Raw genomic sequence first — 13,761 nt, 5'->3', positions numbered from 1 at the left:
GAGGGGAGATAAATGCACAAAATTTTCTCCAATCTTCAACATAGAAACTACCTTCACCGAAGCTCCTGTTCCTATTGAAGAGAAACAGCCCCATAGCATGATGCTGCTACCACCATGCTTGCCAGTACAGACTGTGATCTTAAGCTGATAGCTGTGCTGGATTTGCACCAAGCATGTTTGGAATTAAGGCCCAAAAGTTCTACCTTGGTCTCATCAGACCACAAGACCTTTTTCCACATGGCAAAAGGAGACCAGGAGTATCTTTTTGCATAATTCAGATGAGACTGGATGTTCTTCTTTGTGAGAAGTGGCTACCTTTTTGTGGAGATTGTGGAGAACACATGAAATTGTTGCTATGTGCATATGGTGGCTAGTCCTTGCCATGAAGTCCTGCAGCCCTTTTAATGTTGCTGTTGGCCTCTTGGTGGCCTTCCTGATGAGTTTCCTGAGTCATCCATCTTAGAGGGATGGCCTGATTTAGGCAAGGTCCCGGTGGTGCTCATATTTAGTCCATTTCTTGATTATAGTTTTTCCTGTGTTCCATGATACATTTAAGGCATTTGATACCTTTTTAAAACCCTCTCCTGATTTGTACCTTTCATCAGATTAACCCCAGTTCTACCCATAGTTGTTTCCTTATGCTGGCATGCACTAACAAATAAGGAAACTACCTTGAACTAATCAGAATCACTTCAGCTGGTCATAGGTGAAGTCATTTAGCTCTGGCCATGATTTGGATTGTGAATGGTTTCACCTGAGAACAATTACTCCCATTATATAGGGTACGTTCACTTATGCAGCCAAGGTGTTTTAATATTTCTATTTTAAATTAATATTCAGAATTAATTGATCTTGATCTTGATCCACTGCATGTATGTATATACAGGCTGGTCTGCTTAGATATGTTTAGAATTAGTATTTTAATAATATTTAAATGATGCTGGTACTGGCTATGCAGATGATAATGTTAGAAAATGATGTGGGTGCCATGTCTTATTATTACTGAAATATTCTGTAATTTTTTTTTTTTGAAATCCTGTTTTCATTGAATAAAGAAAAGAAAAAAGTAATCATGAGAAAACATCACAAATTAAATGAAGAACTAAACACACTGGTGCTTTGCAAATATTTCTGCAAGTCACAATGTTTAAATCAATGGATAAACCTCACAAACAGAGATTAATTTACACAAATTAATCTCCAAGCTCTCTTCTCCTGAAAATAGTAAAACACATTTCACATTTACTGCTCTGGAACCTTTGTATTTCATGGCTTTAGTAACTGCTTAAAGCCTACATTGTTCAAATCTCATTTCAATCTGCAATTTACTAATGAACTAATGGATTATCAGGGTACAAAGTAGTACCACAGATAGTTTATATCAACATCAAATAAAAGATTAGGCAGCTATCAGGGGTTTAGTTCTTGAAATGCAATCACAGAAGCAGCACCACAAAGAATATGCCATTGTGAAGAAGATCAAACTGAAAGACACATAAAATATAGAATTTTTTCAATATTTCAATTCAATATTTCAGTTCAATATTTTCTGCGAACTTACTTCTGGAGAAGTTAGCTAGCAAACACTGTAAACCACAAATCTGATGTGAAAGAAGCATGTCACACATTCAAATGAAAGCATTTAAAAAAATATACAGAAGTATAATTTGTAACAGAAGTTATATGTACCACTTTCATAACTTTTATTCCTCCCCTTTATCCCCCTAGCTTAAAAACCCTTCATACTACCTAGTTGTCTTTTGTTAAAAACAGGGTATTCCATTACAATTTCAAATATATATTTAAAATTATTATTGGTTTGTTTTTTTTTTTCTTCTATTATTTGGATAAACCATTACACTACTTTTTCAATTTAATCAACCTCCTGTTGATGTAAAGTTTTAGATGCTGATGGTAAATATACTTTTTTCCTTGTATCAACACATTTGAAGGCTTCTTCTTATTCCCATATGGTGCTTGAAACAAAAAAATACCTAGTGTTTATTTTATTTAACTGAAGTATGTGATGGCAGATTGTATCATTGCTACTTTTTAGTTCAGTACTCTCATTTCCTTTTTACGGAAAATCCTCCTATACTCCGACAGGTCCGCTTTCCATACTGGATCCAGTACTCCATTCCAAGAACTACCTCTCATTCCTCTGTAATGATTGCTTAAGACCTTTCTGTAATACTCAGCGCAGTTGGCCACCATGTTCTCCTTTACAACAAATTTTACTAAGGGATCTCGGTTACTAGCCTTAGCCAGTTCATGCCCTACCTCTCAAACCAGTCCTTCCAGGTTGCCTGGAGAGGTTCTGTCTCAGCGTACCAAAGTCTTTTGAGAGGTATCCCTCAGGGTTCAGTCACATTCCTCATTTCTGTTACATCTGCTCATGGCCTTTTCCATAATTGTTATGCCTTTGACACAACTCTTTATTTTCCGTCATCGGACTTGCAGGTCTCAATGTATAATATATCATTATTTGTATATTATACAATTATATTGCAGAGATCTTTGTCTGGCTGATGAGTCATTACCTGAAGCTCAACCTTTCTGAGATATACCTGCTTAACCCACCAAACATGCACTCCAAGACCTCTCCATAAACCTCCAGGGCTTTCCTACTAAAGATGTTTATATGTTAGCTCTAAACCTAGCTAGTAAGTCTACATTCTAGTTCACAGCACCAGGCCGTATACTATACCTAGCACCTGACAACTCAGCATCTATCAGATGTACTTGTACTATACATTATCACTTTGTGTATGCGGTTGGATGTAATATAGCCCATATGGAGAGGGTTTTTTTAAATAAAAATTCCTTCAAACCAAATTCAAGCTCTGTTTCACTGAGGAGAAACTGCTGCAGTTTGTTGGGATGACAGAGCAATTTTAAACTAGAGATTATTTTGTAATGTGTATTTTGTAAATGTGCTGTTTTTCGCAATTTGCAAAACAAATATGTGCAATTGAGGACCTTGCTCCCCAGTGAAAAGAAGTGCTAAATTGATTGGACTGAATGGCTCCATTGATCAAGAGAAGATAAGACTCACTACTTAAGGTGCTTGTTGTATGTTGTGGTCACATTGCAAGAACTCAAGAACAACTTCAAATTCGCTCCCTGGAAACATGAGTGAGGCTGAGTTATACACTGAGTATAAAGGCATTTATCTTCCAAAACACCTGCATCCACCAGAAAGCTTGAAGTTCCTGGAGGAATTTACTTTTCGTCATGACGACATTATTGTTGTGACCTATCCAAAGTCTGGTAATTTTGCTTTCTCTACAGCTTTAATGCAGATTTTGAGCATTTAATACATTAATACATTTAAATGTTTATGTTTTTATCAATGTTTCAGTCTTATTTATGCAGACAATGGTTTATATCAACTAAAAGCTTTTTCCAGGCATAGAGCTAGACCAGTGAATAACTGAATGCTTAGATGAAGAGAAGGGCAGTGTGTGAGGCAAGCATAATTCAGTTTATTCATGGTTTTTGTTTTCTTAATCAGTAGGAATGATAAGAAAGCTAGCTTTGCTGTTTCAATAGTGCATTGTAGAGAAAAGCTTCCCATCTCTACACAATTTTTAACTATTTGTGTACTAATGTAAGGAATGATGAGAAAGCAAACCTTGCTGGTTCAACGGTGCATTACAGAGAAAAAGCTTTTCCATATCTATACAATTATTTGTGCACTAATATCTTGCTAATATCTAAATTTACAGAAAGAGAAATTATTAAAAACACCAGTACACCAGAGACAGTAACCATACGGTGTAAACGTAGCAAATATGTCTGCCCATGTCTCTGCAGGTACAACATGGATGCAGGAGATTGTTCCCCTCATCCAGAGTGAGGGGGACATGGCTTCTGTGCTCACCATTCCCAACTGGGACCGTATGCCCTGGCTGGAAGAGTATCGTGCCATGCTGCTGAACCTGGACCAGAGACCCTCCCCTCGCTTGTTTGCCAGCCACTTCCACTACTCCATGATGCCTGAGTCCTTCTTCAGGGTCAAGCCAAAGGTATAGAAGTGTAATATATTCAAACAGCTAAGAGCTAGCACATATACTGTACTGTAATTATTGAAAATTGCGCAGTATGGGTGCTTCAGATTAACATGACTCACATTACGACTGGGCTGCTGCGGAATTAGAGAGGACGGGGTTGACACAGCACGAGAGCGTTTAAATCAGGGAATCGTACTGTATGTCACCAATTAGGATTATTTCAGTATGAAATGGTACTGCCTAATGGTGATTGAGTTATAGCCCTACGGTGTTAAACTCTTACTATAACTTCCAACACAGAACATTTTTAAGTTAATTAAATCAAGCTATCTTCTCCGCTTATCTTGCTACCATTGTTTGCAGCGGCAGCTAGGTGTTTGTTTACAGATTACATATGAAGTAAAACCGAATAGTAGATGTGTTTACAACCAGAATTTCAATGTACTGGTACATGTTTATAACATTGATATTGCTAGTCTCCTGATCTATATATATATACATATAAAATGTGTGTGTGTGTGTGTGTGTATTTTTTTACATTGTGTTTTACATTGACTAGTGTTTTACATTGACTGGTATATGTTATACATAATAGAGGCCAAATATACTTATGATGAACATCTATTAACTGATTTCTTACACAGGTCATTTATGTGATGAGAAACCCAAAGGATGTTTTCACTTCATCGTTCCACTTTTGTGGGATGGCATCATTCCTGGTGAAGCCAGGGACAGTAGATGAGTTCTTAGAAAAATTCCTCAGTGGAAAAGGTACTATATTCAATACTTTATTAAAATTACTATATTGGAAAGCTGTCATTATTTTTGTTGAACTCACTGTTGAATTATAGTGTGAATTTTTTAAATGATACATATGTCAGATATGACTAATGTTACAGTAACATTACATGTTAATTATAATCATTAGTAGTAACAATTAACACATCACAGTACATTTTTGCCTCTTTTCCCAGTGATGTTGGGGTCATGGTTTGATCATGTTAAGGGATGGCTAAATGCAGAAGAGCAAGGCCGCGTGATGTACATTTCCTATGAGGAAATGATACTTGTATGTATATTATTATTTACACCTGCATTTAATACAACAATATCAAGAGACTTCGGAGTTATGTAAAACTGCAAAATTATGCATATCCATAGAGTACTGCAGACAAATGTGTGTGTATGCGTATGAGAGTGTTCGTCTTATGTTGGTTCCTGTTCTGTATAGGATCTTAATGATTCCGTGTCAAGGATTGCCCGTTTCATGGGGAAATCTTTGAGTGAGGAGGTGACCAAGAAGATTGCAGATCGCTGCACTTTCAAGAGCATGAAACAAAACAAGATGTCAAACTACTCACTGGTGCCACAGGAGGTCTTCGACCAGAAAAAATCAGAGTTTCTTAGGAAAGGTACTGTATGGTCAAAAATAACAGATTAATGTAACAATGTCCTAGCATTTGATTAATTTAGCTGGTAATCTAACCTTAATGGATGCTTTCATCAGTGTACTTCATCATGGATTTACCTGTGCACTCCTGTAAATGTTGTTTGAATTGTTCTACGAATGCACTGCTTTTAAATTTACTGCAATATAAGAAATGGTGTGACAGTATACATATACATAATATACAATATTGACAGTAACAAGAGTTTCCCCATCCCCCCCAGGAATCGCTGGTGACTGGAAGAATCTGTTCACAGAGACACAGATGGAAACATTTGATGCTGTTTACAAAGAGAAAATGAAGGAGGTCAAGTTCAGATTTATCTGGGACTGATACTGATCACAGCCATTAACAGAAGAGCCTGTCATCATTTCAATAGGAACTATAATAACAATCTTTAAAAATGTCAATAAATATTGTTATAACTTTATTCCTTTCCACGATTACTCTATTGTTACTGTTGTTGTCTAATGTTCTCTTCCTTTGAATGAATGAATATTGCACATATTCGCTGCCCTCGTTTCTACTGTATGGTAATATTTCAAGTCCATTTCTCATATGAATTGATAATCTATTTATGTTTACCGTATTTGTTACAGGCATTTTTTTATTCTGTAACAGTTTTTCTGCTAACAATATTTAAAGGTAGATTGTTTAATGTGATAAAGCTTTGAATGGGATGAATAAAATAGCATTTGAATTGAATACAATCATCTGAACTCCTTTTCATTTATACTAAAAGTGTCTAAAGTAATTATAACTTCAAAGATATATCACATATATTGGAAGAATCTTTATGGTTTCAACAGTAATTTTGTGACAAAATGATCTTTTCATAGCAATGTAGATTTAAATTAGTATGAATAAGCCTAGAACTGTCAATAATGCTAATACTCTTAAATAAGAAAGTCCAGTTGAATCTTAATGGCATCATAAATTACTTTCGCCAACCTGCTTTTCATCAATAGTAAAAGGCAAGTTTAATCATTTGCAGTTTCCCTCTTTTGTATTGGTCACTATTTGTGCTCTACGGCCCCTTTTCAAACCTCACATTGGAATGGCCAATTACAGAATCACAGAATGGAGCCAATGCATTCCAGTACCTGAGAGTCTAGGTCATAGCAAGGTTAATGGCACATTTCAGTCCCTGTATGTCGTATTTAAATAACTGAATATGAGAAAATGCATTTTCCAATTCAGCAATGCATATCAAATAGTATTGAATCCACTATCAATAAGTGTCATGTTTAAGTGTCATGTTTAACTTATTAGATGCATGTTTAACTTAAGAAGTCATAACAACAAGCCTATGACAAAACTACCAAAGTGATTTTCTGTTGAGAATATTATGTAGCCACAGTGCATGTGATATGACAGCTTACTTCTTTTGCCAGGAAACCATAATGGGTCGATACAAAGGAGAAGTTAAATCTGAAAAAGCTCCATAACACCAAAGCTGTACCATCACAATAACATTGCAATTACTTGGGGGGGTGGTGGGCTATAACAAATAATAAATCATATGGCAGTTGCATGACAGTGCCATTTTGAAGCATTTTCTGCAGGGACAATGCGAGTTGTTCTTAAAACCCTCATAATGACTGTTTTAAGAGTGTGAAGATGATATAATGTAAGACAAGTGGAGCATTCAATACGATTAATATGCACAAGCATAAACCAGAACTGTAGCAAATACAGCATGCACATAGCTTAGTGAGCATGTAGAATTTCACAGGAAAAATGGTAAGTCATAATGGTGAGTTGTTCATGAGTTAAGAATGCAAGTGAATAAAAGGCAAGAGTTGGGAGAATCGGAATTGTAATAATCATGTTGATACCCGTACACAAGCATGTGCTCAAGGGACACAATGAGAATTAAGCTCTCGTCCCATGTTAAAACCTGCCCTCAATTTATCAGAAATAATAAAAATACTGGTGACATTCACAGTGAAATGAAGCCTGCTTCACACGTCTGATATCAATTTCAGTGGATATTGTCTCGGCTGCCAGTTGCCACAGTCAAACTAATCCAAACTGCCCCTCCCCTTGGGTGTGGCATGGATGCACAGATGCTGTCTGGCCAAGGATGTCAGAAGCAGACACATAGAAGCAGTAGCACACTGTTAAACTGGGGGAAAGGGGGAAAGGAACCATCAAACATTACATTAAGGTAAGTTAAATATTTTTTATTAATCAGTTTTTTATTAATCATTAAGTCCACAAAATATATAATTTGACTGATTCAAAATTATATGCATTTTGAAATCATAAAATTATAAAAACTACATACCCATTCAGATATAGTCATATGATCCAGTACCTGCCATTGTGAAATCCTGTATGTAGTGGATCCTTCTCATTTTTACTGTTATCCCTTTGATTAAACAATTTCAGAGAACAGCTTCACCCACAAATGATTGTATCTACACATAAATCAATCAGAATGACTGTTAACCATCACCAAAGCCAGTGAATTCTTTTTTTTTTAAACTGTGAAGCTTCAGATATTTATTTCATTTTTAAATTATATGTATATATAATTCATCATCCATGTTCTTCCCATGTGGGGAGAGGGGGTTGACCACTGAGACGTATATGTCACTGACAGCCATCCAATTATTTACATATTTATTTCAAAAATATGGCTGCATTTTATTCAATCATTGTGATGAGTCCCCCTCTTTGCTGAAGGCAAGCCTGTCCAGAGCTTGGGCCACTCTCCACAGGATGCCCTCCCCAGGAGCTGTGGGCCCCAGTACAGACACCAGGACGGGGGCAGAGGAGACGGTGACGCAAGTCTTATGCCCGGAGGATGACAGTGGCATAGTGAACCCTCCTCGCTGGACCTACTTCCACAAGCCCATCATCGTCATGGTGATCGGAGGGCTGCTGTTGGGGGCAGGCTCGGTGCTCTCCCTGCTTCACTCGGCACAGCTGGTGAACGTGTCACACACTGCGGGGACTGTGTGCCTGTCAATTGGGCTCATGTTCTTGGTGACGGGGCTGGTGTGGCTGCCGGTCATCAGGCAGAGACTGCAGCGTAAAGGACTGACCCAGAAGGAACAGGCCTGACCAGGAAGTTCCTATTCAGCCCCTTTTCGGCTGAGCGGGCATGCCGGAGATATTACATTACATTATTGGCATTTAGCAGACTCTCTTATCCAGAGCGAAGCACATACGTTACAGTTTTGAACAACGTTATTCATTTATACAGCTGGATATTTACTAAGGCAATTGTAGGTTAAGTACCTTGCCCAAGTATATAGCAGCAGCGTCCCGGTGGGGAATCGAACCGCCAACTTTTTGGTTACAAGTCCTGCTCCTTAATCACTATGCTACACTGCCTATATCTGGCTGGTTGTCTGCAGGACATCTTTAGCTGATTCTTTATTGTAAGATACAAAGACATCATCTTTGTTATCAGTGTAGTAAAATTTTATTAAGGGTAGGATTATTATGACAGTACGCATTTCCAATGTCTGTCACAATTAGCAATATTGAGAAATTTCAGTTTGGTCTGTTGTGAAAATTGTAAAATATTACCTGTCTATATATGTTACTATATTTCCCCATTATATCAGTGTCAAAATAAATGGCCAACCATTATTTTTAGTGCAATGCTACCTTGGCATGTACATTATGCGATGTGGTCATTTCTTATATCTCTGTTTCTATTCATGCATCCAACAGAGACAGAAATCTACAAATTGCAATAAAATGCACTCATGATGACCAGAACTCATTTCTCTTTCCACCAGGTGGAAGATTGTTTTTTCAACAAATGCCAGTGGATTCAATAGACTGGAACAAGCCTTGGCAACTGTAATATTCACCTTAATCAGCTTGCTTATGACAAAACAAAATGAATAAAAAAACACACTGCTCTGCTTCAAAGTGTGTCGGTGTGTTCTCAAAAGACCATTTGAAAGTAAAAAAAAATACTTACCAGTCTTTGATATAGAAAATACCTTCAAATGACTTCATCATTGCACTCTGTAGATTGGGTTAGTCTAAAGGCTTAGTCTGTGTTAAAATGGGGTTGAAATAATAACAAAAATACAACACTAAGAACTTTCTCTAATTCAATTTTCCTTTTAACTGAGAGACCTGAGGCGTTATTTGTAGATCCTCAATCCTTGTACTTGAAATAGGTGTTCTTAAAGTGGATGCTGTTTACCATCGTACTACTAGAAAACTGAATGACTGTAGACATTAGACTGAATAGATTATATGGCTGAAACAGTGTTTTTGAATGAATGGAACAACATTATATTTATTTGCTGTTTGTAGAACATTAACATATTGAAGGCTCTCAGTTAACCCCCTATTGTCCTTGATTGTCTATCAAAATGTTCTTCTGTAAATGTAATCATAGGAATTGAACAGATGGTATGGAAAATCTGTATAGGAGAAGTGCTATGGATGGAAAACACTGCAGTTACAACAGTAACTGAAGAATCATTGGAGGGTGATGGAAAAGTGTGCAGAGGTCTGGCATCATGTCAGTGAGGATGGGCTGTGTAAATTAATTGTAAAATTAAGGGGATGGGATGGTAAACTCATATCAGCATAATGTTTGACCATGACAGCTGCAAACAGCCACTAAAAGCTTTTACAAATGATTATGAAGTTCTTGGCAACATGTTCTCTACTTGGGACCTGTATGCAGACCATATATTGAATATCTGTATTCATAATAGAATTATTATGGGTATAGGATGCCTGCTTGGAGCCTACCACTGCAGTCATGACAAAAACAAAGTAAGTGACAAAATAAGTCTAATTGTTCTGACAATTACCATTACCATCATCAGTTTTACCAAAGAAGTTATAAAAGCACTAAGATAAGTTGGCCTTTGTTAACCACTGCCTTGAAGGACTAAATCAAATGGACCCAAACAGAAATATTAAATTGAAAAGGTTATTTAAGTGAAGCTACTGTTCAGGGAGTATAAAACAAAAACCAAAAAATCACAAACTTTAACAACTTTAAGTCCTATTAACTCAAATTTCTCATCAGACTTGGGAAGTAGATTCTTTATCGCCCTTCAACTTGTGCCTTCAAAATCTTTACTACATTTTATTTAAATGATTAGCTCATACATTTTGGAACCGGTCGTATATCTTAGTATGCATTCATATGTCTAATAAAGCGATCGAAACTGTTAGCGTGTATACTCGACAGCACCCACCGTAAATAACCGTCTCTAGTTGGAATGCAGCACCCTCTGGCGGTGGAAGGTATTTAGGCAACCCGACAATAGGCTGGCTGTGATTCGGTATTTTTTTTTTCAGTTCAATATTTTAGATTCATGCAAAAAACAAAAATATTTAAATGCGTCAGGAATTAGAAGCCCAAAAGAATGAGGATGAAGATGATCTGAGATGAAGTTTTCACAGCCGTGAGAAGTGTTTTGAGGACACATCCTAGCAGCAGAGTGATGGAACACTCCCAGGTGTGCCCCGCTGGCCTCCATCAAGGACATGCTGGGCTCTGGCCTTGCACAACATGAAGTGCAATATCTTTTCTTCTGTAATGCTAGTGCTAATCTAGTTCTTCCACATATTAATTTACAAAATGCTTGAGTCCCCCAGTCTAAGGAAAATTTCAAATAAATTGTGGCAATTTGGCAGTAAGAGCTATAAATAGAAGCTGACTTCATTTCTGATCTTAATAGTTTCTGCCCATGCAGAGGAGCAAAACCAGTATAACCTGTCATTATTGAAGGCTTAGCCATTGTTCGATATCTCCGGTGCTGTGAAAAACAATTTTGTCAGATTCCTTCGACCTGCAACTTTTAAAGGCGCTCCGTAGCGACCTTCTGTCTGTGGTTGATACGCTGGTAGTGTCCACCCACTACTCAAGTCATGTGCAGTGTGCACTGAATGGTGAGTGGAATTTTCACACTTTTGCACATGACCCAATACTAAAATTGGTGTGGATGGCACATGCGGGGAGTGTGGTGGGGGCAGGTCACAGTCCTTAGCTTTGAATACAGAAATAGCTTTTACATACAGAATTACCAAAGCCAAGTGGTGGTAGTGGCGTGTTTCCTTCATAAGGCCTTGCAGTGACCTTCCAGGAGCACCTGCTGGAGGTACTGCTAATCTCCTTGACTTTCTTACAACACAGTTTATGTTTTCCTCTCATTCACATTCAAAAGAAATGTCAATGTTGCTGTTTGGTGTACCCACAAAGACTGACATAGTCTACATGTTACTTATTACTCATTTGCACTACTGGATATTTACTGAAGCAAATCTGTTCAAATACTTTCTCGAAAGTACAATAGTAATGGCCTACTATAATATTTGTAGTGAAACTACAAATATTCAGTCACAAGCCTGGTTCCTTAAGCACTCACTGTAATGCCAAACGCTTAGTATTGTTTTTGTCAGTGTTATCTGTCTTGATTGTGTGTGATTCTGTGTGGACCTCCTGGGTCCTGGGCTACTACTATGCCCTGATATCCACAAACCAGACACATGGCACTCTGTGATGTGATACTGCACAGCCCTTTTTGTACCAACTGCTAGATTCCCAGACAGCATACACAAACATCAGTGGACTTGCATCATTAGGGTTAAGATGGAAGCCATAATTACACTTTATTTATCCAACATTTCCACCCTGTGCAAATAATGCAGTGAAGATTCTTTCTCCCATGAGAAATGTATGTATTAGTGGAGCTATATGACTGAGTGTGGCCTCAGGACTGTTATACATTCCGAATTTGTACTTGAAGTGGATTATGCAGGACATGCTGAACCAACTGAATGTCTACCTACCTGCTGTCACCAACATGTTTTCCATTATTAACAGGTGTGGTACAGGATTAGTAGAGATTTATCATAGCTCACTGACTGGATTCCTGTAGCCAAGGGAGCTGGCCAGTTTTGAGACAGAGTTGCAAGGACAGAGAAGCAAAAATCAATTTCTAGTTTTGCAGTTAGGCCAATATCTGTTGGCCTGCAAAATGTACCAGCTGGTGTTGTTAGATCACCATCAAGCATGTGAACAGACTACTCACTGTGAACGGTTGCTAGGTGTTTACTCACCAACAAAAATCATCATCATCATCATCTTCACAGCCTTCGTCCATTTGATCTTCACTTGCTCAACAATTAACCTGCAACAACAGCAAAATTCAGAGATATAACTCTTATAACTTTATTTATATTTGCTGCTTTATTGGTATTGCTCTGAGTGTAAAAGGACCAGGTTATGTAAGCTCATTGAATCTGATTATCAGACATGGGGAAAACACAGTGACTGAGATAGATACCCCCAATGAGCCACTGAGGCAGCAGGACTGTATCAAACCTTCATTTCTCTCCCTAATTTAAATCAAACTGCCAAACTAAGGTCTTGGGAACTTTCAGTTGTACAGATTTTGTTAGCTGATCATGTTGAGGGCTATTCTGGAAGTAACTATAGGTAACTTTGATTTTGTTTATAGTGATGAATTAGGGAAAATGCCATTTCTGTTCATCAGATTGATAGATGAATAGGCTGCTATGTGATTATCTGATAAATGTCACAAATCGATTCAAATGTCATTCGATGTCACTTATTTTTTATGTTATGTTATTATCAAATACATTGCTCACAGCCCCTCATAAAAGAGTCTGCTACAGCTTGTGAATTGATAATGAAGGTAAATAAAACTCTCTCAACCCATGGATCTTACTGATGTGACCTCACTTTTTCCCTTTTGTGCAGTTTGGTATGAGATTCCTTAGATGAAAATGTGGTTTTGCTTTGGTTTTCTGCAATTGTCACAGTTGCCTGGGTGGTCTTAGGTGCTTCTTGGTTGGACGTCTGTGTAACTCCCCTTCTGAAGAGGTTTCTTTAATCGATACTATACATTTCTGGTTTCATGTTTCCCTTAGGTAGTTCATTCAAAAAATAATTGTAGTTCCTGCTATAGTGACTTATCTGAAATGGGATCTCATATCTTTCAAAGAAAGACATTATATAAAAACATTAATAGCACCAGGAAAACTGGTGCTGATATGTTGAATGAAAATTCACTAATGTGATATGATTTATGAGCAACTGAATATTTCCTGATTAGAAACCTGGCAAAATAAAACAGCACACAGTATTTAAGGTTTTTGATGCTGTGAGTTTCTTCCTCTCAAAGTGGGGCTTTCCCCATGGGACAGGTTATTTACATGTCTCTGTTTCTCTATAAAACTAGGCCTGTGGTTTTCGTCCAACTGGCTAAATCTAAAGCTAGACACAAGAGAATGCTACTCCAGCTGTGGTTTCAATCTTAATATTGCTCCTTCTTACC

General features: G+C 37.5%; 1 protein-coding gene across 1 annotated transcript; it reads left to right on the top strand.

The window, feature by feature from the left end:
• The first annotated feature begins 3,131 nt into the window (after positions 1-3,131).
• LOC118792023 (sulfotransferase 2B1-like) lies at positions 3,132-5,794 on the top strand. The gene is made up of 6 exons (XM_036549712.1): positions 3,132-3,270; positions 3,817-4,028; positions 4,658-4,784; positions 4,988-5,082; positions 5,245-5,425; positions 5,685-5,794. Exons 1-6 carry the CDS (start codon positions 3,132-3,134, stop codon positions 5,792-5,794), a joined length of 864 nt encoding a protein of 287 aa, XP_036405605.1.
• Positions 5,795-13,761: the final 7,967 nt, after the last annotated feature.

This window comes from Megalops cyprinoides, chromosome 1 (assembly GCF_013368585.1).
Source record: "Megalops cyprinoides isolate fMegCyp1 chromosome 1, fMegCyp1.pri, whole genome shotgun sequence".
NCBI classification, from domain to species: domain Eukaryota; kingdom Metazoa; phylum Chordata; class Actinopteri; order Elopiformes; family Megalopidae; genus Megalops; species Megalops cyprinoides.
The sequence above is the reverse complement of the archived record's forward strand: the minus strand, read 5'-3'. Positions and strand labels throughout refer to the sequence as shown.